The sequence below is a fragment of the Ammospiza caudacuta genome, chromosome 2 (assembly GCF_027887145.1).
Source record: "Ammospiza caudacuta isolate bAmmCau1 chromosome 2, bAmmCau1.pri, whole genome shotgun sequence".
NCBI lineage: Eukaryota > Metazoa > Chordata > Aves > Passeriformes > Passerellidae > Ammospiza > Ammospiza caudacuta.
This window is the reverse complement of record NC_080594.1, coordinates 96,071,605-96,095,337: the sequence shown is the minus strand read 5'-3', so window position 1 is coordinate 96,095,337 and position 23,733 is coordinate 96,071,605. Positions and strand designations below refer to the sequence as shown.

Below are 23,733 nucleotides of genomic sequence, written 5' to 3'. Positions count from 1 at the left end.
GGTTGACTTGATCAGTTAAATATCTAAATCTGTGAAAGTGTCCATTTGTTGACATACTCAAATGTTTCTTTTTGTTTCTTGTCACTGCTCTTTGGTGTCTCCTTTGCTTGTTACCGTGATTTTGTTTCTTTGTATCACAAATTAAGGAAATGAAATACTCTGCATGGAACAGACTGTAATATTTTAAAACTTTTTTTAAGGTAGTCTTAAAAATGACAGGAAAAGAGTATATATATACACCTTTATATATACCTTTGTACTATACTTTTAAACAAATGTTACTGCAAACTTCATTTTGACCTGCAATGTAAGCTTAAGTGATATCATAATGGAGCTTCAAGCTCAGAAAGCTTTATTAATAACTCTGCTTGGCTTAAACTGTTTTAAAGCACCTTTTCATAATGTCCTTTATTTCTTCTTTCTGCTAAGTGAAATGTTGCTATATAATAAACTAGAGGAACACACTGGCTACTAGTAGGTGGGCAGAGAAAGTGATGCCCTGGAGTTACTGAAGCTTTATTGCAAACGTTTTATCTTATTTTCATTTCATAAATATGCTTATCATGCTGAGTTGTATTTTCAGTTTAATTTTCATCATAGCACATTAACTTGAGCATACAGCATCCTCCTGTTTGGAATCTAATCCACTAATCCATCATGATTCCCATCATGTAGAAGAATACTTGCTCTGCTGCCTTTTTTTTTTTTCTTGTCATTTTGCCATGTTTTTTTGGCTGGTGAACCTGTTCTGTAAACTCAGACTAGCTCCCAGGCTGAAAATAGATTTATCATTTTATTTTATTTTTGGCAGAGAGCTTATAGTTCCATCATTGAGGCACTTTGTATTGCAACATCCGGAGTGGTGTTTTATTCTAACCTGACATGTCACAATGACCAAATGCTGTCATCCTGCCAATTCTAATGCTGCCAGCCTACCTTGCTTGACAAATTCCTTTTCTTGGGCATGAGAGTTAAATGTTTTTTGAATTCCACACCCACCTTGAGACAGTTTGTCATTTGAGTTTTCTCTTTAACAAATCCTGGCAGTGGCAGAAACTTCCTATGCTTTCCTTCTTTTTGCCTGTGCCACTTTGTCTTGTTTAATCCTCCTGGTGTTAAACATTGGGTTGTGCATATAATGCTGTAGTGGATTATTTGTGTGTTTTGGGGGAAATGTTGTTTGGATATGGTTTGAGTTTAATTCTGTGCCACCCTCCCACCCTGCCCACAGCCTTGAAGGTCTCCTGGTTCATTGTTCAAGGTTTGTCCTCTTTGAACTTCTCCAGGTTGGTGTTATTTCCACCTTTGTAACTTCTCTTCTTAATTTACCAAACAAAGGTGGTGTATGGAATAAATCCAACTAGCATTGAGTGCGAATCTTCTAGCTGACAGGCTTCAAAGGTGTTTTCTTTTGGCTGATCAGCTTCCAGTGCACTTGGTTCAGGATGGAAAAGAACTGTAACAGGCAAGGCAGAGAGATACTGTTGGAGCCTTCAGCTGTGAAAGAGCAGATTTCTGACAGTGAAACATAGCAAGAGTGCTCTGTGCCCTGGTCTCTTGAAGACAAAATGTGTCCAGTGCCCTAGGTCTCATTTCAGGTCTGTAGTCCTGTGCCAAAGATCAGTTCTGCAGTAGTTCACACAGGAGAAGAGTCTCTGTGAACAAAATCAGGGTCCATCAGGTGATCTCTGGCCTGATAAAAATGATCTCGATTGGAAGTGTTGCTCTTTGGGTATTTCTGTAGCAGGAGAGTGGACCTGATTTGATCTCCTGCTCCAAAAAAGATTCTTCCATTCACCTGGTAGTAGAAGCTGTCAGTCCAGGGCAGTATTTCTCAGTAAGGAGGGACACGTGACACAGAGCCCTGGCTGGTGACAGCAGCCTACATGACATGATATGATAGATAGATATGATTAGATACATAGATATGATCTAGGTATGATCTCTGTAGCAAATGGAAGTCCTTTATGTAGTATCACAGGCTTACCTCCTTGCTCTGCTACAGCCATAGCTGGGGTTTGTCCTCTCTTTCCCTCATGTCCCTGCTCTTGCAGCAACAGGAACTGTTGTCTTGTTCTGCGTTTAAGTGCAAGAAGATACTTCATGTTTGGGGATGATTCTGAAGTGGAATGGAATTTAAGAAAACTTCAAGAAACCAAAACAGAGAGGAGAGGCCAGAGTGTGAGGGGAGACTATTTAAATCTAGTCCAAACTCACTAGTATTTCAGGTGTTGTTTTGGACTGTAGATACAAATTAAGTCTAAGTCCCAGTATCATCCTTTACTTTTGGTTATCATGAGTATCAACAGAAATAAGGGTATTGATATTAAGGGAATTTGATTGCAGTGTCTTTGGATATCCTGAGACAAACGTACATAGTAACTAATGTCTGAGAGATAAGACAATTAGACAGTTAGTGAAAGGTGTGGTAGTGAAAAGGGTGAAAATTAGACTGAAGGATTGTGAATAAGTTGTGTAGTGCCTAATTGGTGCAAGGAGTCTCTCAGAAATTTGCAGTGGCCCCTTATTTCATAACTTTGTTAACTGTGAAGCCTCAGGAAGTAACATTTAGTTTCTTCACAAACTGCACCCTTCGGGGCTCAATTACACTCACTTTTTATTTCTTTCTACAAATTACCATGCACTGGGTGGCTGTTGAAGTCTGGAGAAACAGAACTGATAGCTGTTGGATGCAACTCCAGCAAGCAGACAATGTTAGGTAATTTAGATGTAGTCACATGGTGATTCCTCTAGCAAGTGTACAACAGCAGAGGCTTTGTTATGGTTCCTTTACATTTGCAAATGGAATTAAAACATATATCTGGTCTTCTTTTAACGGAAGTTGATATAACTTAAATATATCTGTAAATATTTATATGTGATTCCTTTTTAATAAAAGTGTTAAATATGAGAATGAGGTAGGGATGATAATTTCAGAGTAAACTGTAAAATAGATATGGTCTTTATGGAGCACATTAATTACTAAAAGGTTTATATGATGTGGTGATAGGCATTAAATTGTTGATTTTTTTCAGTGGGTAAAGGACATATAGATAATTTATCTGCTGAAAACAGTAGAGCACCTGCAACTAAAATGCATGGATTAGAAAAGTTAAAGCGATGAGTTACTATCCCCTTACAAAGTCTATTAATTATTTTAATTCAACAAAGAATGTGCTGTATCAAGTGGCAATGCATGTGCAACATGTGAAAGAGAATAATGCCAGTCTTTGATTCTGCTAAAAGAACAGCAGACTGAGGAGACACAGATGTCTGCTTGGTGCAAATAGCCATAATTCCCCCTCCACCCCCATCACTACAGTATGAAACGAATTTAACCATTTTTAGCAACTGTTTATTGGAGCCTCTTGCTATTTAATACTGAGTTATATGCCTTGAGTATGTCTTCAGAGTTTGAGACTTTGGCTGCATCTATTACTCAAAGAATGTATTATTAGCTCATGCTAGATTTATTAAAGGGGACCAGCTGCTTGGCAGGAAATGCTGCTTGGCAAGGCTGTAAGAATAGCATTCCCTCAGTATGCTTGGTTTTCCCCTAAACACCTGCAAAAGCAGCCACTCTATTGACTGCAGAATCTAAACTTCTTAAAAATAAAGGACACAGACTGAAAATATGAGCCCTAGTCTTTGATATTAGGAGTGTTGATACTGTGACCTGAGTGTGTCTGGTGTGATGTGTTAGCTGGGCGTTCAGCTGTCATTTTTTGGGTGTCTGTAGCGAATGTTGCTCTCAAATAAGAGAGTATGTTTCCTCTGACTCACATTTGGAACACCTCTACAGTCAATTTTTACTTCATTTTGGGTGGTCTTCCCACACTGTGCAGAGGGACTGAACGGCTTAATAGGAGACAGACTTACTGTTTTGGAATTTGGGGGAGAATTTCTTGGGAACTTTTGAATTTTGACTGCTACGAGCAAACCTAAGGACTGGGACAAGATGACTGTGAGCAGAAGGGGAACATCCCCTGCCTGCAGGAGTGGTTGTCCTGGAAAGCTGCATGGTTTATTTCCTACTGAAGTTCACTGGGGCATCTCTCACTTTTTTTTTTAAAGGGGAAATGCTTAATATTGCTGTTTAGGAACTTTATGTACATGTCCGGGACATCAACAGAAAATACTGACTTCTGTAAAATTTTTTTTCCAGGAAAAAAAAATATTATTCCAGAAAGAATTGTTGGAGCTAATCTTAGAATGAAGCTCTTTGACTGTGTTGGCAGTATTTGCGTCAAGTACTCAGTGAGGGCTCATTTAGCTTTACAGCTGATGTGAAGAGTGAAGTACTGGTTTTAAGAGCAGTTAAAAAGATTAACAACAACAGTAAAATCCACTGTCATGTCTTGCAAAGAAGCAAAAATTCAGCATATTTATTTTATGCAGCCTTTCTGGAAGGAGTGCGTGGTGAAATTGAAACTTTTCATCTTGCACGTGTTGTACAGTGGTTTAGACAAGGTGTCAGGAATAAGTTTGTTATCTAGGACTGATGAAAGCTGGTGGTCCATCTTCTGGTTAACTTCAGTGTGGGCTATACAATTGGCCACACAGCCTTCTGCTGAAGAGGCTTAGTCCTTGCAGTGGGAGCTGCTCTGTAGAAAAGAAGACTTTCATCCCTTCTGTTGCCCTTATGCTATTGCACAAATCCAAAACATGGACCCCTACCAGCCACTGTGAAGAAAATTAACTCTACCCCAGCCAAACCCAGCACACAATATACACTGCTTTTCTGGTCTTTAATTTATTTCTCTGTCTGGTTATTATTGCAGTATTTTTATATTTATTACTCTGTTTTTAGGTTGCCTGAAGCTCAGCAGAGGGTCGGAGGATGTTTTCTAAATCTGATGCCACAAATGAAAAGCTTATACCTTACATACTGTGCCAACCACCCATCAGCAGTAAATGTCCTCACAGAACACAGGTATGTTAACTTTGATGTCTTCTGAGTCTGATACAAAAATGCAAAATATGCACTTGAGAAAATACAAATATACACTTGAATTGTAAAGCTGTGATATCTCTTTTGACATGTTTATTGTTGTAGAACTTGTTTGAGGGGAAAAAACCCTACACTTCTAAATAAAAGATTAAATGCCCCCTAAAACAAAGCTGCTTCATGTGGCCAGGACAGCTTGTCACTTTTGGCAGTGTATTATCAACTATTTGAGAGAATTTTTTCATTGAAGGAATGCATACTGGACTTTGAATGTGTAAAACAATCTTTACTGATTGTCATCTTTGTTTTAAAAATGTTGCCATAAAAACAAGTGTGTGAAATAATGGCAAAACTGACATGACTTTGGCTCCTTAGACAGTTGGTGCATTGTAACTTAGCCCTGTAAATGCCTGTGTATACTTAACTTTAAAGTGTATTATACCCCTAGCTTTGCTTTTGAGTGGTATGAGAGAAGTATGAGGTTTACAAAATTACTATTTTCTGTAAGAAGTAGGATGCTTAGTTAACATGATGTAGGGTGCTCAGCTTTTGGACAGACCTTAAATTTGCATGGAAGATGCCCTGTATCATCTTGGGGGAAAAGTACTGAGGCCAGAATTTGATTAAAATAGTCAGCTTTCACAAGCTTTTGCTATATACTTGTCTTCTGATGACCCTCATGCTGAAGCAGCTGTCAGTTTGGGGTTGTTTATGCTTGCTTCTGGTACAGGACAGAATCATGACTTCTTCTTGGAGGTCAGCTCTAGGACAAATTCTCACAGGATATATGTTCTTTTTACTTCACCCTCTCCTCTTTGTCTTGTTGTGTTGGACTAAGGTAAAGATATTTTGAGTACTCTTGACACTTAGAAGACCAAGAGGATCACAATAGATTTTTTCCTGTAGTGTTAGCTTCTTTTAGGAACTCAAATTTTGTTTTAACATCAATATTGTGTTATGTTTGTGAGCTTTACTCATAATGGTATGAAGACAAAAAACCTTCTAATTACCAAATACTATGAACTTCCATATATGTTAATAATACATATAACTGTATTCCAACCCCACTGGAAAAATCAAGCTGCAAATTCACATTACAGTATAGGCAGAAAGCAGGTAAGTTTTTGTCATTAAAATTCAGCAAGACAAAAATATTTTTAAACCCCCCTGATGAAATCCTAATGTGTTTGTTTTCTTTCAAATTACCCTCTTATTACCAGTTTCTGTAAATGGTTTTCAATACTTTTAGGATTAGAATTTTGTTTGTTTGATTCTTTATGCTCTTTCCCAGAGCTCTGGGATTTAACCTATAGATGGAAGATGACATGTGATAGCAAAGTGATCATCTGCATTTCTTTAGATTTGGGGATATCTGTAAAGGATTATCTCAGAACTCAGAGAAACGGTGATAGAAATGTGAGGGAGGAAAGCTGGTTCTTCTGCAAATGGGGAAGAGAAGCATTTCTTATCTTTCATTTTTCTTTTTGTGTAAGATGTCCTAGGAAAAATTCAGCTTCAGGTCTCTAAAGTCAGCTTGACATCACATCCTGGTGGAGAAAATATAAGTGTGATAGAGGAGTTAAGTAATTTGGTTGTGGAAGTTTGTTTGTATGAGCTAGCTCAAGGGAGGACAAGTTGAGATGGACAATTTTCTATTTAATGCTATTGTGTTACTAGGCATGAGTCAAAAGAATTGCATCCTATTCTTTCTGATTACCCACCTCTTATTATTCTGTTACCTTAATTTTTGTTGTTCAACATTGCTGTAGGTAGCAAGTGGCCTGTCTAAATATTCTGCTTGAGACAGCTGCCATGAAGAAATCATAAGGTGGCTTTAAGCAGTTCTGAACCTCTGCCTCTCAGAATGCTGAAAAACTTCTTAGTTACATTGTTTCAGAGCAGAAGAAAACAGAGAAATAACAAACTGGTTGGAAGCATGAATAAATGTAAAATACTCAGAACTGTCTCTTTGTCTATTTAGCTAAAAATATTTTAGTGTGTAAAAATCCCCTATAAACCTAAATTTTAAAGTTGCCCTGAGGTTTGAGGACAGCCATGATTATAGTAACGGTGAAACAATCACACTGCAGTTTATACTGGGTAAAATACCAAGGTTTAAGGTCTTTTAAGGAAAAACAATGTTAGTTGGCTGTTTTGTCAGTACAATTTTAGAAGAGAGTCCAAACCCATGTGTTTTAATAATAGCAAAAATAGTGTAAAGAAATAAGTGCATGTGGAATACTTGGACTTTATTATTGTGTTTGTAGCATCTGTGCTGTTCAGTAGCATTTTAGAGAAGAAAAGGGAACTGACTGGAACAGTTTGATTTGGAACATAAATTCTTACTGTCTACAGAAGGTTCTTTCTTGCCATGAGCTCTGCGCTATTCATAAACTGAACACATATTACTGTACCTCTGAAAGCCTTTTTACAAAAAACTCCTGGCAAATGTCAAATTCTTATATCACAAAATTAGTATTTTCTTCTCAGTTTATTAGAGTGCTTGTTTTTGTGGGAACCCATACCAACAACAGGAAAAAATCTTCAAGATCATTGCTCTAAGTGCAGATTTTTACATTTAAAAAAATATACTACTTTTATTATTGTTTTTTTAATGTCACTGGCTAAAAAAGCTTTGAGGAAATTGGCTAAAGCATTAACTATATTCTTTCTTCAGAGTGATTGGATAACTTACATTAAAATTGTAAGCACTTGTCTGGTTTGGTAGTGGGGATTTTACATGTCGTTTTCTGAGCTATCAATGGTGCTCTTCAAACAGTCTTGTAAGACCTGTTAAAATGGTGTTGGCACCTTGGAAAGTCTCTGTGTGTATGTGTAGGTAAAACATGATATTAATGTGCTCAGAATTACTGTGGACTTCAAGAGACTTATTTTGGATAGCATTCTTGTGAATTAGGTTCTAAATAGCAGTCCTAGGGATGGGGTTTGAGATGTAAAAGGGATGTAAAAGTTGGAATGTGACTGTCTTATTTTTCCCTTTCTTTTAAATGCCATCCAGTATGAATGCATATCTGTTTCCACTTTATCTTTTGTCATTCACTTCTTGATTATATGCAGCAGCAACATGAGGGCTTTCATTCAGTTAATGCAGAATAAGGGTTTGTGTGTGCATATATGTTCATGTATGTATGTGCATGTTTATGTAAATACAGTCTGGGCTGAAGGGGGTCAATCATGTTATTTCAAGAATAGACATTTATCGTGTTCAAATCTTCAAAGCCACAAGCACCTTTCATTTCATTAAGTTAAATTATTAATATTCAGACTATTAAAGGACTATGAAAGTCATTGGAGACCTGAGTGTATGTGAACATAAAGAAAGGGGAATAAAGCCTAATGGAGCCCATACACGAGTTCAGGTTCCAGAGCTGTGTTTCTGAAGGTGTATTTGCCTCTGATAATTACAGCAACAACAAAATCTTTCTATTAAGTTTGGGAACAGATTCTTTTCTTGGTTCCAGTTGTAGCTTTATAAGTTTTATCCAGATGTTAAAGTTTGCATACAAAGTAATTTCTCCTATTTTGTACTGTCTTCAAATTTGATAGATACCTTTTTGTCTCAGGAATTGTTTTGGAGCTATTGCATACTTTTTTCCCAGAGTTTAAATTCCTTCTGCTTAATGAATCAAGGTTTTTGAAGGATTACATAATTTTTCCTCAGATCTGTCATTGTATCTTATAATTGACTCTTAAGCCACTGGCTAGAGCTGATGAGGTGGAGTTTGCCAGGTACAGTTGGGTGGTGCTCTGGCAGAACCCAGAGTTTTCCATGTTCCCTTCTCAGAGTGGCTGTGGTGCCACTGTACACCATCCCTATTTTATTTACTTTATTCCACAACAGTCCCAGCTTTTTGGCTCCATGGTATCAGGTTTAGTTTTGCTTGAAGATCCCAGTTCACATCTAAGGGTAGGTATTCCAATATATGGTATTACTTTAGGAGATAATTTTGCTTGCTGGTGAGACCAGTACTGCCTTGAGGGTGTAGCGTTTAGTCAAACTAGTACTGTTCCTGTGTGTGCTTCTGATCACAAACATGTGCTTGCCTTCCAGTAAGAGAAGTAACAGAACGAGCAGCTGAAGGTGTGAAAGAGTGAATGTCCTGCAGATTAAAATACCCAGTTGGATACAAAGTACAGAAATGGGTAATTGGAGCAGGATGAGGAGTGTCAGGAACATGAAATGTTACCTAGCTGGAAAAGATCACAAGCAACAAAGTTCAGTGCAACAAGAAAGTCTAGCAAAAAGGAAAAAGAGAGCAGGCAGAAGCTAGGACTGGGACTTCCAATGGACTATATCCAAAAATGACAAGAGGAAAGATATTTCAGTAGGGGATTAACTGGAGTTTTGAAAACATAATTTAAAAAAACAAGTGTAACGGGCTCCACTGATCAGTGGATAAAAAATTATTTTGAGGAAATATGGACAGTACAGACTCAATAACCAGCATCAGGTATGTAATTTTGGAGGGGTAGAGTGGGGCGTTCAACTTTTTTACTTTGTTTCAACAGCAGTATATTTATTTTAAAACAGAAGAAAAATCTTACCAGAAGAAAATTTAATTTGATGAAAAGGCAGTTGAAAATTACTAACACACACCTGCCTTTTTTTTTTATATTACGAAGTGGCAAATACCGAGCCAATTCTCAGCAGCGAGAAAGCTATGCACAAATCTTTACTTGCTGAAACATTAATTTTGCTAGATGCTTCTGTTCTCTGAGGTAACATGTCCCAAACATATTCTACACTTGCATCATGGACCTAGCAGTCTGGATAAAATTTGTGGACCTGGAGCATGACAATTACTCTGAGTAACTGGAGCGTGGAATACAGATCAGCTTGAGTCAGAAAACTCTTTGTGCTTCCCCCACTTTGGTGGATCCCTGAGCCTGCAAGTGTGCAGGCTGATGTCATACGCCGAGCAGCAGTCCCTGGGAGAGGAGCTGGGCTGGGAAGTGCAGCCCTAGGAAATTAAAAGCTGCAGCCGAGGGGTTGCTGAGCTGTGTCACAACGCTCTCAAAATGCGGTGCCTGTGTGCAGTCCTCAGACCCCTCAGCAGTGATAGCTCATGCTCCATCTATTACAAACAGAGACCTCCTTCAGAAGTGTAAGTTGTGATTTTAAATGTTTGCAGTTTTAGTTCCTGGATCTGCTTTCCTCAAGGTTCAATGACCTTTTTTTTTTTCCTTTCTTCTGTTACTTGTAGGCACATCTGAACTTTGTTTTCTTCCCTCTTCCAGTGTGTGATTTGTAGCTTTTGAGGGCAGCTGTTCCGAGAAGGATTTGAATATATTAGTAGGGCTTAAAGACAGTTTTCATGGTGACCTTTAAAATATCTCAAGCTGTGAACCAACTCCAGTCTGGAGTGGGGAGAGCTCTTCAGCTTGAGATTTCAGAATAAATTAAGCACAGGACTTTTGTATGCTTCTCTGCATTTTATTGTGTAAAGTGATGTGAGTAGTGAATTAAAGTCTCATCTGCCTCTTTCTGAAAAGCTACTTGCTTAGGCAGTTGTGACTGAGTTGATGATTTCACTGTTCAAAAGATTTTCCTGTTCAGCTAAATGATAGCTTTTTATTAAAACATACTCTTAGCTTTGGGCTGCAGTTTCATTTAGCACATACTGCCTAGGAGACTGTGGTACTTGTAGGCATCAATTGAAATTGTGACTGAAAGAGCCATTGTCTTTGACAAAGCAGCTGACACAGACTTTTTTATGTTGCAATTAATTATAAAATGGTTGTGAGCTGTTGTTGTGTTCGAACAGTATTTTAACTCCCTCTTATGTTTTTGAAAGTAAAGGTAAACCCTTCCATTATGTCCTGTATGCTATTTGTCTTTGTGACTAAATGAAAGACACTCACTTTAAGCTTTGAGCTAAAGTAACATCCGCATTTTGATGGATATTTTATATCCACAAAGCTGCAGAGATGCTGGGTTGGTACAGCATCAGTAGAGTGCTAGAGTGGTCTGTATGATGGAACTGCTCAGACAAAATTTTGTGTACTATTGTATTAAAGGAGTGTGTGCTGTGTTCAGACTAGAGCTTGAACAAGCAGACATGTCAAAACTTGTAAGAGGGAAGTGTAGAAGTGTATGAAAGAAAACATTGTCCTCTTGGGAATGATGGGAGGAAAACTTCGTCATTCAGTTTTAATTACACCTATTAACACTGCTCCCTGTTGATGCCATTGCTAAGCCTGTTTTTCAGGACTTTGTGTACGTTTCAGGTGAGCTGAGGTTTAAACTTGCTCCATAGATTTCTATATTGTGATTAAGTAAAAAAGGTGATGATCAGCACCAAGTGTCACTTGAGCGGAGAATGGCGTAACTGAGTTTGTTTAGTTAAAGGGGTTGCAGAGTAGACAGTGAAAACAAGATAATGTCAGCTTTTTATTTCAGGTTTCCAAGAAGTCATTTTTAATTCAAGTTACAGTAAATTTTCCCCTGCTTTTTCACATATCTTTCATAATACTGAAGTTGAAGAAATGGAACAATGATAATGAAAACTAGAAATGTGAATGTGGGTGAAACAGTAACCAAAGTTTCTCCTACAGTAAAAGCATTAAAAAAAAAGGGGAGGGGAGGAGGAAGTGCCTACATTGTCTGAGTGGATAGCTCAGTAAATACTATTTGTATAATGCATTTATATGCACTCAACAGTATGAAGATGGCTGAAGTAGCTAGGAATGGGGGGTTTTGCCCCTTAGCAGTGTAAGGGCAAAGATGAGGACTGTTCAGAGCACTGTTAAATTGAGTAGCCTGTGGTATTTGAGATTGGCACATCTTGTGGAAATGCAGCTTTGTAGGGGTGAGGGCATCTGTGTAATGCACTTATGGATTGTCCTGCCTGAAATGAGGAAGAGTAGTAGATACTGTAAAAGGGCAGAGTTGGTAGAATGAGGCAGCAGGGGCTGTGTCTGACTGAAGCAAATAAAATGCAAAGAATGAATTTAAACAGCTACTTCGTCTTGGTTCTTGTAGGAAATATCTTTAACATTAAGAAGATGAAGTATCAAGTACTGTGTGTAACCTGACTTTATGATGCTGAAATGGGTAGGGCTGATTACAGGTGCACTGAATGGATAAAACAGAAAAGCAATGACTTGCACATGATCAGTGTCATGCACATAGGGAATTGAAATTTAAAACCAATGAGTGCTGTGGGACAGAAGGGCTTTCCTGGTGAACTTTGGTAAAGCTTCCTGTGTAAACTGGGTGTCATACTTTTATTACTTTCTGGAAACAGTTTCTTTTAACTGAGTCAGGAGGAGAGCAGGTGACACCACTGTAGCCAGGAAGTCTGATGTTTCAGGGAATTACCCTGAATACTTGACCAGGAAGTGGGAAGCCCAAGACACAGTTACAAGTCAAAATCTGTAGTGTTGTTTAGGTCAAGTTCTGAAGTGGTGTGATTTTATGCTAAGCAAGGGCTGTGATTAAGGAAGCATTAGGCAAAATAGGTCTTCAGCCTCTAGGTATTCATAGCTGGCCAGCTTCACTTAAATTTAAATTTAAGCTCAAAAGTACTCGGGTTCATCTGCGTTGCGTTATTATAACACTTCATGCAAGGTATTGTAGGAAGTTTTTTGAAGTGTTTTAATTTTGGCTAAAACCCGTCTATGTCACAAGCTGATTTAGAAGGTCTGGAGTTGCTGATATATCCTGTTTAAGAGGGATGCAAGGTCTTTCCCAAGTGTGCCCAGCTCTTCTCTTTGCATCTTTAAAATGCACAGCAGATGTTGAGAAATCCCCTCACCCTCTTTTTGCACTCTGTAGTTAAATGCAGCTGAAATGGCACAAATACATACACTGAGGAGAGCGTGGGCCTTCTTAGAGTGGGGACAGAAAGCTCTTGAAAGTGGTGGTGTAAAATGATGATGGACCTGATAATTCAGAAACAGTGCTGGCTATACATAAGCAAGGTGTAGTGCAAGTAAATTCTAAGTAGCTAATCCAAAGACAAGTAAACTTGGAGTAAACTGTATGGACAAGTACCTTTTCTGTGAACTGGGGGAAACTTAGGTGTCTGAGGGGTGAAGGATCAGGTGGGATGGTGGGTAGAGGACTTAGATTGGGATGGGAAGGTCACAGCTCCTAGAACTATGGAATCATTTAGCTTGAAAAAGACTTTTAAGATAAAATCCAACTGTTAACCCAGCACTTCCAAATCCGCCACTAAACCCACGCCTAAGCACCATATTTGTGTTCTTGTTCTGTCTTCAAGACATCTACTTGGACAAATGACGTGAATAATCAGTATCACTTGTTCTGCAATGGGAAGGAGTGTGTGTGTGTGCCTTGAATGCAGTAAGATGTTACATTTTTAGTAAATTACTTTCTGTATTTTTTAACATAGATTTTTGCCTTTAGAATTCGGTGTTCTTTTGCAACTTGTATTTTATGAAGCCTGGCAATCAGCCCAGATGCTGCTGTATCTTCCATTATGAATGGAGAGGGCTCATTTTGTTCTTGGTGATTTAAACTCCTGAAAAGCTAGTCCTCCTCCACCATAGTCCTTTAAAATATCTGCATTGTAAGCAGAAGATGTAGCTATTTTGTTTCCTTGATGGCAAAGGGAGCTGAAATTCTCAGATCTGGTGTTTTAACTGAGTTGCTGTAAAAGTTGAGGGGCTGGGCCAGTTCTGAATTATTCAAATAATTTAAAAAATATCTGGAGAGGGGAAGTAGCAATTCATGATACATGGAGAGAATGGATTTCTTATAGTGGCTTTGCTGTGAAAAGAAATATGTTGTGTGAGTCCACACTTAATGGAACTCTAGCTCATTAGAAAATATACTGCATGGTGATTATTTCTACCGTTTGTATCAATGTTGGTAATTTTTTTGCATTAACATCTTGGATGTGAGATGAGGTCATTAAACATGTACGTGCAAGAGAAAAAAACTTCTGGAAATTTTCTTAGTGTCTTTTTCTTAGTGCCTGACACCATAAAAATACCTATTTTTTAAATTGTATATGAAACATTTGACTCTTATTTGTGTATTGTGTAAACTACCTCTAAGGTCATATGTCATTTTACTAGAATAAAGAGCTGAGTAATAAAATAGAGCTTTATTCTGTAATTGTTGCTTGAATGGTGCAGCATTTAGGAACTGTCTTTGAGCACTAGTTATCTAGAACAGTAGATTTGTTCCCATGTGTGTTTTTCCCTGGTTAGGTCCCAAATCTGCACATGGCTTTGTTCCTGTATTTTGTTTAATATACAAACTGGTCACAACACTTAAGTTATACTCAAATTTTTTATTTGGCCTCCTGTTTTATTGGTATACTTCATTGCAGGTGAAAGATTAAATTGTGAACCCTATGTAATTTGTTTGCTTTGATAATTTAATCTTAATTTGCTTAAATATCTTGTGTACACAGTGAGGAACTAGGAGAATTCATGGAGATGAAAGGTGCAAACAGCCCTGGGATCCTTGTGCTGACCACGGGCCTCAGCAAACCTTTTATGCGTCTGGATAAATACCCCACGTTACTCAAAGAACTTGAAAGGCACATGGAGGTATATCTTATCAGCATTTATGTTCCAGCTTAATGATGATTTGACAACAATTATTTTAAAGGTACATGTCAAACATGATGGGACCCAAAATTGCATTTGCTTGCTCTTCAGTCAGCCTTCTAAACTACAGGCTGCAGTGCTTTATGTAAAAGTCAGTGCAGTAAAACTTCCTGTAGAAGATAAATATTTAAAGTAAAACTATCCTGAGAAGCTAATCATCATTCCTAGGATAGTCTTACCAGGGTCTTCAGTTGACTTGACATTGAATGTGTCCACTGCACTCTACTTGAGGCCACTTTATCTTGCAAAGGGGGTGCTGCTTTTCACCTCAGTGTGCTGAACACATTGGCAAAATAGTCCCTCTGACTTCTAGTGAGCACTGTCCAAAAGTGATCTTTAAAGGACAAGAAGGTCTTTGAGGACCTACTCTTTTCACCTTTTCATTTTATAGGTTATATTTTTGGAGTGGGGAAAAAAGAGAAATAGCAAGTGTGGGGGTCTTGTCACACAGATTGATTTGCCAGCCAGTGACAGCAGAACATGCTAGATAGTCTGTAGGAAATCACCTTTGTGACAAAGCTAACCTGCCAAACAATACTCTAATACTTTCCCCTTGAGATTTCAAAATCTCTTATCCACCAGGTCTTGTAAAACTTCTTTGGCTCTATTTTAAGTATAGCTAGCATTGTGCAAAGTAACTGAAGTGTTACTACAAGCCAGACCCACCAGTGTTTAATATAAGAAGGCCACGAAGAGACTAGATCAGTCTACAACTTCAATTTTGCAGAATTGTTTATTTGGTTTTAGTTAAGCCCCTACTGATTTCAAAATTAATTTTGCTAGAACTGAACCTTTGATATATGTTTTCTCCATTTTTTTTTTTTAGGATTATCATCCGGATCGTCCAGATATTCAAAAATCCATGACTGCCTTCAAAAATCTTTCTGTAAGAGTGATTAAAGAATGGATTATGTATTTTCAGTAGGATGCTTTCTAATTGCATCTTCCTTTATTGCTTAAAAGAGTGAAACTTTTTCATAAATGTGTAATAGGTATTTTAAAGGCTGGAAATCAATGCCGTATGTAGTCAGAGCTAAGGATGATAATTTGCTGGGGAGCTGTAGTAAGTATACTATTGGTATAAGAGTTGCGCAAAGTGTTCTGCACCTCTTTGTCTGCCCTCTCTGTCCTGAAGAAGGGCTTCTTTACAATAAATGAGTACATGTTCTGATTTTTTTTTTCTACATGCCTTCCTTCTCAGGAAATGGCTATGAATGTGAGAGAGTTAGAAGAGAAAAGTGCTAGTGAAGTTCAGAAGATGCCAAACTTCTAGTAATAATTGGAACAGGAAGAACAGATAAGCTGTCTGCTACTGTCTTTACAAAAAAAAAAAAAAAAGAAAAATATGCCTCAACTGCAACAAGCAATGATTAATGCAGTCTCAGTTACAAGAAACTCAATGTGTTGTGCTTCCTTTTAGGAATGTATGCTGAGGATAACCTGAAAATCTTTATTTTTTAAATTAGAAATGTAGTGTTATCAGTGTTTAGAAGAGGTTTGTGAATTACATCCTGTTGAGTGTTATAAAAGCAAGAGAAAACAACTGAGAATTTCTCAACAGAGTTTTCTGTTGAGAGAAATTCAAATAACATGAGCAGGTTGGAGTTACTTAATAAAAGTAGGAACACAAGGCTATAAACATTCAGGTTTGCACAGGTGGCATGCCTCTTCTTACTGAAAGATGCTTTGTTGTATAGATATGTATTTCTGACAGCTGCGTTACTCTTTGCTACTGAGCATGTCCATTTTTGGTTAGTCATACCAAAATTTGAAGTATAAAGGAAGGAGAAAACTGAGTAACAGAGCTATTACTGAATTTGGAATGGTAATTGAAATCAGTGTGTTGAAAAGCTGTAATATTTAATTTAGTAAAACTAGTTTATAAAAAATATTGATAGCAGACATCTAAATGAAAATGCTATGAAAACTGCTGTCTTCTGTGCATTACAAGCACAGCAGCAGTAAATACAACTGTAGTGGTATTTCTACCCTTAACCCATTCCAAACTGGTAGAGTTTATAGATATTGTTTTCCCTGTGTTTGTTAGGCACAATGTCAAGAAGTACGGAAACGGAAAGAGCTTGAACTGCAAATCCTGACAGAAGCTATTCGTTGTTGGGAGGGAGAGGACATCAAAACACTTGGCAATGTGATTTACATGTCCCAAGTCATGATCCAGTGTGCTGGAAGTGAGGTAATGTCCTTTTCATCTTTACTCTCACTCTTCCAATTTTGAATGAAATTCATTATAGTCATTACACAGCAGAAATAAAGAGAGTGATTCAGAGATTGTAATCTAAGCTAAAATCTTTGTGTTGATTTAAGGCATTTTTTTACAAAACCTGAAATAAAATTCCTTGAAGATGGATGGTCTCTTCTGTAAAATTTACTGAAAAGTGACTAAATACAGCAGTTATAAATATGGTAAGATTTTTGTAGGGCTTTTTTCAGAGGGCATAATTGAACAAGATTTTCCATGTGTTGTTGTTACAGGATCATTGTGCATAGAGTGTGTTTTAAACAGCAAAAGGTTTCAAGTTTTATGTTGTGAGATGTCTGAGACAAACTTTTTTGGCTGTTATGGGCACATTGCAATCTTGAAATACAAGCTTGAGAACCAAATGCTCTTTGAGAAATAGAATAATGAGATACATTAGAAAGTTCAAAGTGACAAAGTCTGGTGATTTTTTTTTTTCTAACCAAAGCAGCAAATAAAATGTAAAGAAAAACTTGTTCTACCAGAACTAATGTTAAAATACTCTTAAAAGCAAATGCTAACAGAAAAATAATGTTATACAGGTTACTGACATGTTTTTATTGCTTGTTGTTCTCCTGAAAAATCAATGAGACTTTGAATCTGATGAGGGCTTTTGAATTGCAACCTCATTCAGTCCATTTCCTCCCTCAGAACAAAGAAGTCCATAAATATGAAGAAAAAGTAGTGTTTATGCAACTGAATATTTAGAAGTTAGTCACTTGATATTTTTCTCTCAGATATTTTGTTAGGTGTTAAAGTAAACAAATAAGATTCAGTAGAGCTGATAGTGCATCTTCTGCAGTCATGTCTCTTTTTTAAGCCAGCAAAACAAATCACAATCCCCCACTGTCATCATGGGTAAAATGTCAAATATAATCGACTTCTAGAAGTTTCTGTTTAGCATCACAGCTTTTTGGCAAGATACAGGACAGCTTCATTTGTGCAACAACAACTGGGTTTGGTTTGTCTTTCTAAAAATGATACAGGTATTTGCAGATGTTTACTTAAAAACATTAAATCCTGCTAAGGACTTGTAATTTTGTGAAGATGCTTGAAATTAGGATGGTGGCTTTGTCAGTTGATATACTTATGTTGTCATTACAATATTACACTTTAATGCTTCTCCCTTTTATTGTCTATAGCAGTAGATTCAGAGTAAACTTATTCCTCCTTCCATAAAAATACCCTAAAACAAAACCACAATGGATAACTTTGTACATGAAACCAGAAAATTAAAACCAGAACTAAGTAATGAGTGCTTTTGTTGTGACCACACTAATTATTCCTTTGCTTTTTCTGCTTCTGGGCATAATCCACTGTTTAAAAATCTGATCTCTAATTTGAGAGACCACAGTCTTGATATGACTGTAACAGTATCCATCTAAATTATAGGAAGAAATAGATCCAGTATGTAATTTGGGTTTTACTGAAATTGGCCACACAGTTGTTATCATATTAAGCAAGGTCAGTATTTCACCCAGAATGTAAAATTCCTGTTTTAAAATACAAGGCTGTAATCTGCTGGAAAAAGATAGGCATGTGTTAGTAGCACTTTTCAAATGGAAAATAAGTAATTCTGTCTACTTATTTCCTTTTTTTTCCTTTTTTTTTTTCTTTTTCTAAATACAATGGAGAAATGGTTTTGCACTGAGCAAATATTTGTGGAGTAATCACCCAGTTATAATGCTGAGAGCTTTTAGTAATAGAAAAATGGGAGAGGGGACTTGTGATGGTGTATTTACTTTTTCATTTTCTTTTTTTAACAAGGAAAAGAATGAAAGGTATCTTCTTCTCTTCCCTAACATTTTGCTAATGTTGTCTGCCAGCCCAAGAATGAGTGGCTTTATCTATCAGGTAAAGTAATACATTTATGTGTGTAAAAATGTGTTGGGGGTTGTGTTCTTTCCAGATGATATTTCATAAGAAACTTGGAAGGATTATTAAACTTTTGCATTTATAAAGATGGAAGGTAATATCTGTAATAAGAAGTGATCATCTGTCTTATGAAAAACCCTAGAAGCCCAGGGTTTGATTTTCTTTGTAGCTGTGTCTATCACCAAGGAGACGTTGTTCTTTTTAGTTTGTTAGTAGCAGCTGATGAGAGGAAGTATTGGGAGCTTTTTAGATCTGTTGGGAAACCAGTGTTGCTGCATGGGTTTGTTTGTGCTCTTTGACTGCTGCTTGAGGCTTAACAAAATTGCACAGCCCCCTTATCCTCCCATTAGTGTGAATTGGGCTGTTGCCATCAGTTTGTTTGGATGCATCCACATTTGTGTGTTATCTTAGAATCGGTGGCACACTTTCAAAATTCATCTTGTAGTTTTTTCTGTTTAATGAGCACTGAGTCACAGAGTAGGAGTTGCTTTGGAGCTCACAGACTAGATTCCATTTGGATGAAGTTGAAGTCATGCTCCAAATGTGTGCTTGAGATGCTCTAACTATGGTAAAATACCAAGTACATGGACTGACCTTCAGTCCCTGGCCCCAGCCTGGGGCTCCCCAGGGTAACAGCACCTGAAATGCTACAAGGTGGCCCTAGGGACCTTAGCACCAGGTGTTTCACTTCACAAATCCTCTGCTCACAGCTGGCAGACAGAGTCTTTGAGCTGTCTCCCAAGTTTCCTAGCTGATCACTTGTGGCTGTTGTCCCACAGGCCTGTTCCAGAGGTGGAACAAATGCTGAGGTGCAGGGGTGCCATTTGTCTGGGCTCCCTGTAGCTCTAGGCTGTGTTTCACAAAAACACTTGCATCTTGGGTATGTAGTTGCAAAGATTCCTGAGAGAGGCAAATGTGCAAACCCTGACTTCCCAAGTCTTGTAAATGTTCAAATAATGCCATGTGGGTTTGGGGCATCACAGTAAAATACCAAAAGACAGGAAAAAACTGCAACCAAGTTCTAAAAGGAGACAGAAATTTCACCTACTAGAAATGCTTCTATAAAACAGACACTTGAACAGTTAATTCCTTTCTCCTGAGCAGTGATTTGCCTGCTTCAAAGGAGTGCTAAAGGTTGGTGATTGGGTGTTCCTACATGATCAGCCACAGAATGTTACTACTTTTTTTTTTTTTTCAATTAAGAGCAATTAAATTCCAAAGTTTGTGTTTGAGTTCGTACCCTACCTGCCACAATTGTAGATGGATTTGTCTGAAATGCTGCTGCATTAGGTGGTTCAAGTGGACAGTCCAGTTTAAGTTTGTGGCACTGCTAATTATCCAATGTTGATGGAAAAAGATGCTAGAAAAGGCAGGTTAGTTCTGTGTTCCAAGTGGTACAGACAGAATTTCTGGTGAGGCTAGAGTCTTCTGTACTGATTACAAAGCAGCTGACTGGAAATTTAGTATGTTAACAAGCAACATGAATTTTAACAGTCCATCAAGCTTTATTTTTCCTCTCCTATCACTTGCTTTTCTTCTTCTTCCCACTCACTTTGTCCCCTAGATGTACTGTATAAGCCATTTTCTGTGGTATGTCTTTAGCTTCTACTCAGGCCACAGCCCTTTCTTGGTGTTCACTATCCAACCATCTCTTGAAAGCAAAACTCTTAATTTCCTCACAACCTTGTGTGTGATAGTCCCAGCACTGAGAATGTCTCAGATTTTAATGACTACATGTTCACAGCAAGGTGAAATTATTTCATCACTGTTTGTCTGAGATCAGAGCCCACGTCTAGAGAGCATAATGGGGGCCTCCTGGATGTTTTTTCTGAGGTTCACATCTCAGAACTGGAATGGATGTGGGCAGAAGATGATGCAGTTCTCCCAGTCTTTCTCAAGGAAATTATGCCACTGGAGGCATCATCCTACATAACACCTTCCCTGTATTTCTGAATAGCCCAGTTGTTGTCAGGCTTCAAGATTTTCTGGTTGATAGTGCTGATATCTACCACAGGAGCTAAGGGGAAGAACTTCTAGCAGTGCTAAGCTGAAGTCACAAGGAGCAAGGACCATATTTCTTAGGAGGGCTGCACAATTGTTTGTTAAAAGAAGGGAAATACAAATGATTCACAAGTTCACTTCAGTTTTCTGTTTTGATGACTGTACTTGTTCTTGCCCTGTGGTTCAGGTGATCTGTCACCACTGCACCCCTATATTGCCTCCCCACTTGTGTCAGCAGTTCTTGCACATCTTCTTGTTGTGGTTTTATGCTGTGTTATTCATGAACCAGCAAACATGGGAAAAAAGGCAAAAGAGCAAATTTTAGCTGCATTTAATAATGTACATGGCCGCCATGTTTCCTTCATGGGGGAAAGCTGCCACAAGAGAACTCCTCCTTTCTCTTTGATATCTTGGGCCTGAGCATGCTCTGTGCCTACAGAATACCAAGTGATTTTTCATTTTCAAGCTTCTAAGAAATCTTTGTCCATTCTGCTATCTTTAGAAAAGAGGAAAACATAAAGTTGGTTTTTATTCTTTCTGCTGTGTTGGAGCCAAAATTCCACAGTACATAGTATTTGTGCTTTTGCCAGTATCTTCTGAATAGTGTTTCTGTGCAGGAGAATACAGGATGTCTTAAAGAACTTTTCTTGAAGTTTCGTTTTCAGTAAAGCCTTTCATCCCAAAAATACTTAATTTTATTTATTCATCTGTGTTTCTAAAGGGTCAAAAAGTTATCCTAAACTGACTTATTTTTCCCTGCTTGACTGGGTTTAAAATGGGATCTCCTGAAAAATTAGTATGTTCTTCTGAAGAAAACTTACAAATTTGAAGGTGATCACTGCTTTTTTTTTCCCTCAAAGTATTTCCATGAGGTGATTTAGTAGTGGCTTTATTAGAGAAATATATCTTCAGTAAATAATTGATGCATTTATTTAGTGAAATACTCTTTTATAAATTTACTTGTTCTACAGACCTTACTCTGGGAGCTAATAAGACAGTTTGCAAACAAATGTGCCTAAAGAAGAGTCAGTGTTGCCTCCAGTCATGTAATATGATCCTGAAGGTCTCAGTTTCAAGAACCCGAGACTGAGGAATGATCACTGTTGTGTTTGTATGGATTTTGTAGCCTGAGTAGGTATCAGCTAGACTTACTGACATCACAGATGTCATTTGCAGAAGCTGGAGATATGAAAAACTCCCATTGTGAGGTGTTTGTATGGATTTTTGAATGTTTTTAAACCCATCAGGGTGTATGTCAATTTACTGGGAGTATCTTTTTTCAGAGCTTAAATTTAGTATTTTCTTTAATTGGTAATGCTTTTATGTATTTTGTATTTAATGCTGATGTTATGTTTTTCTTTTTAAGGGAAAACTGCCTATGACAGGAATGACTATTACAAAGCTAGAAGACAGTGAAAACCATAAAAATGCATTTGAAATATCAGGTATTGCCCATTAGTGTTTTTATTTGCTAGTTATTCCAGCATGTACTATTTCAAACATCATATGCTCACTCTGAACAGAGGAAAAAACTTTTTATTGGGAGGGTGACCAAGCACTGGCACAGGATGCCTGGGGAGATGGCTGTCCTTGGAGGTACTGGAAAGTCCCCTGGCCATGATCTCAGGCAAACAGCTCCAGGTGTCTGTGCTTGAGCAGTGGGGACCTACAGAGGTCCCTTACAGCCTCAGCCATCTGTGGTTCTTCAGGCTTTGTAACACATCTACCCAGAGCCTCACCTGAAGGCTGCTTTTTACTGCTTCTCTTAAGCAGTTAAGGAGCTCTTTGCATGGGATTCATCCTGGAATTTCTGTATCTTAATGAACGAAGGCAGTAGCCTTGGAGAAGATTTTTTGTGATGAAGCAGTTCCAAGTACACTATTTACTGAAAGAATAAGAATTCAAGAGGATCTGGAAGAGCTTTGAGCAAGATTTTTCTTCTAGAAATTTCCCACCTCTTTCTGAGAAAACAAGATGCTTCTTTAGCATCTCTGATGTTAATTATTGTTGCCATTGTGCTTATAGGTAATTTCTGTTTAGTCGTTCATTTCATCATGTATGTTCTGAGACAATTTAAAGGACAGTGCAAGGTCCCCCATTGTGGAGTTTTGTATCTTCATTAATTTCCTGGATCAGTTCTACATCCAAGCAGGTTGCATTTAAAGAAACTAATTTTGACTGTCTCAGGTATGATATCAATGCCATGACTCACAGGGGAAAAAATTGTTTCTATTGAGAAAAAATGACTTTTTTGTGATAATAGCTATGAAGCTGACCTCAAGGGGAATGCAATGGGTTAAATGGTGTCAAGTGCAGAAGTGAAAGTTATTTTTGGTTGTCATTACATTCCCAAGTGACTTTTGCCTTAGCTTTAATTTTATGCCTTCTTCTGAGAGAAGATTGGTGAACTCTTATTTTATAACTTTTCCTGTGTTGTAGTGTGCAGACTCAAGAATGACATTTTAGGTTATGTGCTGGCTTTGCTGGGGAGGATGGAGAAGCATAAGGCTAGTAAATGAGCCCGTGTCCTACTCTTGTCATTTAAGGTTGTGCTTAATTACTAGAGTTAGGGGAAAAAAGTAGAACTCCTGTGCTAGGCTAAGAATAAATACATGGAGGCGATGTGTGTTACAACCTGGAGAAGTGGGATGCTCTTGTACTGAAAATATGGTTCAAATTTTTGCTTAGTATTGAGAGGATATTGTTTTAAGAAATAAGTATCTTTTTTAATCATGTCAGATTGACTGAACTGTTATTTTTTCATTTCCTATGTTTTTCTGGTGTCTATCACCTAGGAAATATGATTGAAAGGATATTAGTGTCTTGTAACAACCAACAAGATTTGCATGAATGGGTGGATCACCTGCAGAAGCAAACCAAAGTCACAACTGTTGGGAATCCCACCATTAAACCTCACTCTGTGCCATCTCACACGGTAAGAAATTAATGAGTAGAAATAGGTTATAATTAGATTGTCTGGCAAATATAACACCATGGAAAGCCTTTTTTTCTTTTAGCCATTAGTAACAAGAACTGAATTTTGTCA

General features: G+C 37.7%; 1 protein-coding gene across 3 annotated transcripts in view; it reads left to right on the top strand.

The window, feature by feature from the left end:
* Positions 1-23,733, top strand: part of ARHGEF7 (Rho guanine nucleotide exchange factor 7) — a 116,005-nt gene that overhangs the window by 68,082 nt on the left and 24,190 nt on the right. For all 3 annotated transcript variants that reach the window (XM_058823082.1, XM_058823074.1, XM_058823089.1), the window contains 7 exons: positions 4,811-4,933; positions 14,356-14,494; positions 15,381-15,440; positions 16,602-16,748; positions 18,579-18,665; positions 22,054-22,132; positions 23,483-23,622. In XM_058823082.1, coding sequence (XP_058679065.1) covers positions 4,811-4,933; positions 14,356-14,494; positions 15,381-15,440; positions 16,602-16,748; positions 18,579-18,665; positions 22,054-22,132; positions 23,483-23,622 — 775 coding nt within the window. The remainder of the gene's footprint in view (positions 1-4,810; positions 4,934-14,355; positions 14,495-15,380; positions 15,441-16,601; positions 16,749-18,578; positions 18,666-22,053; positions 22,133-23,482; positions 23,623-23,733) is intronic.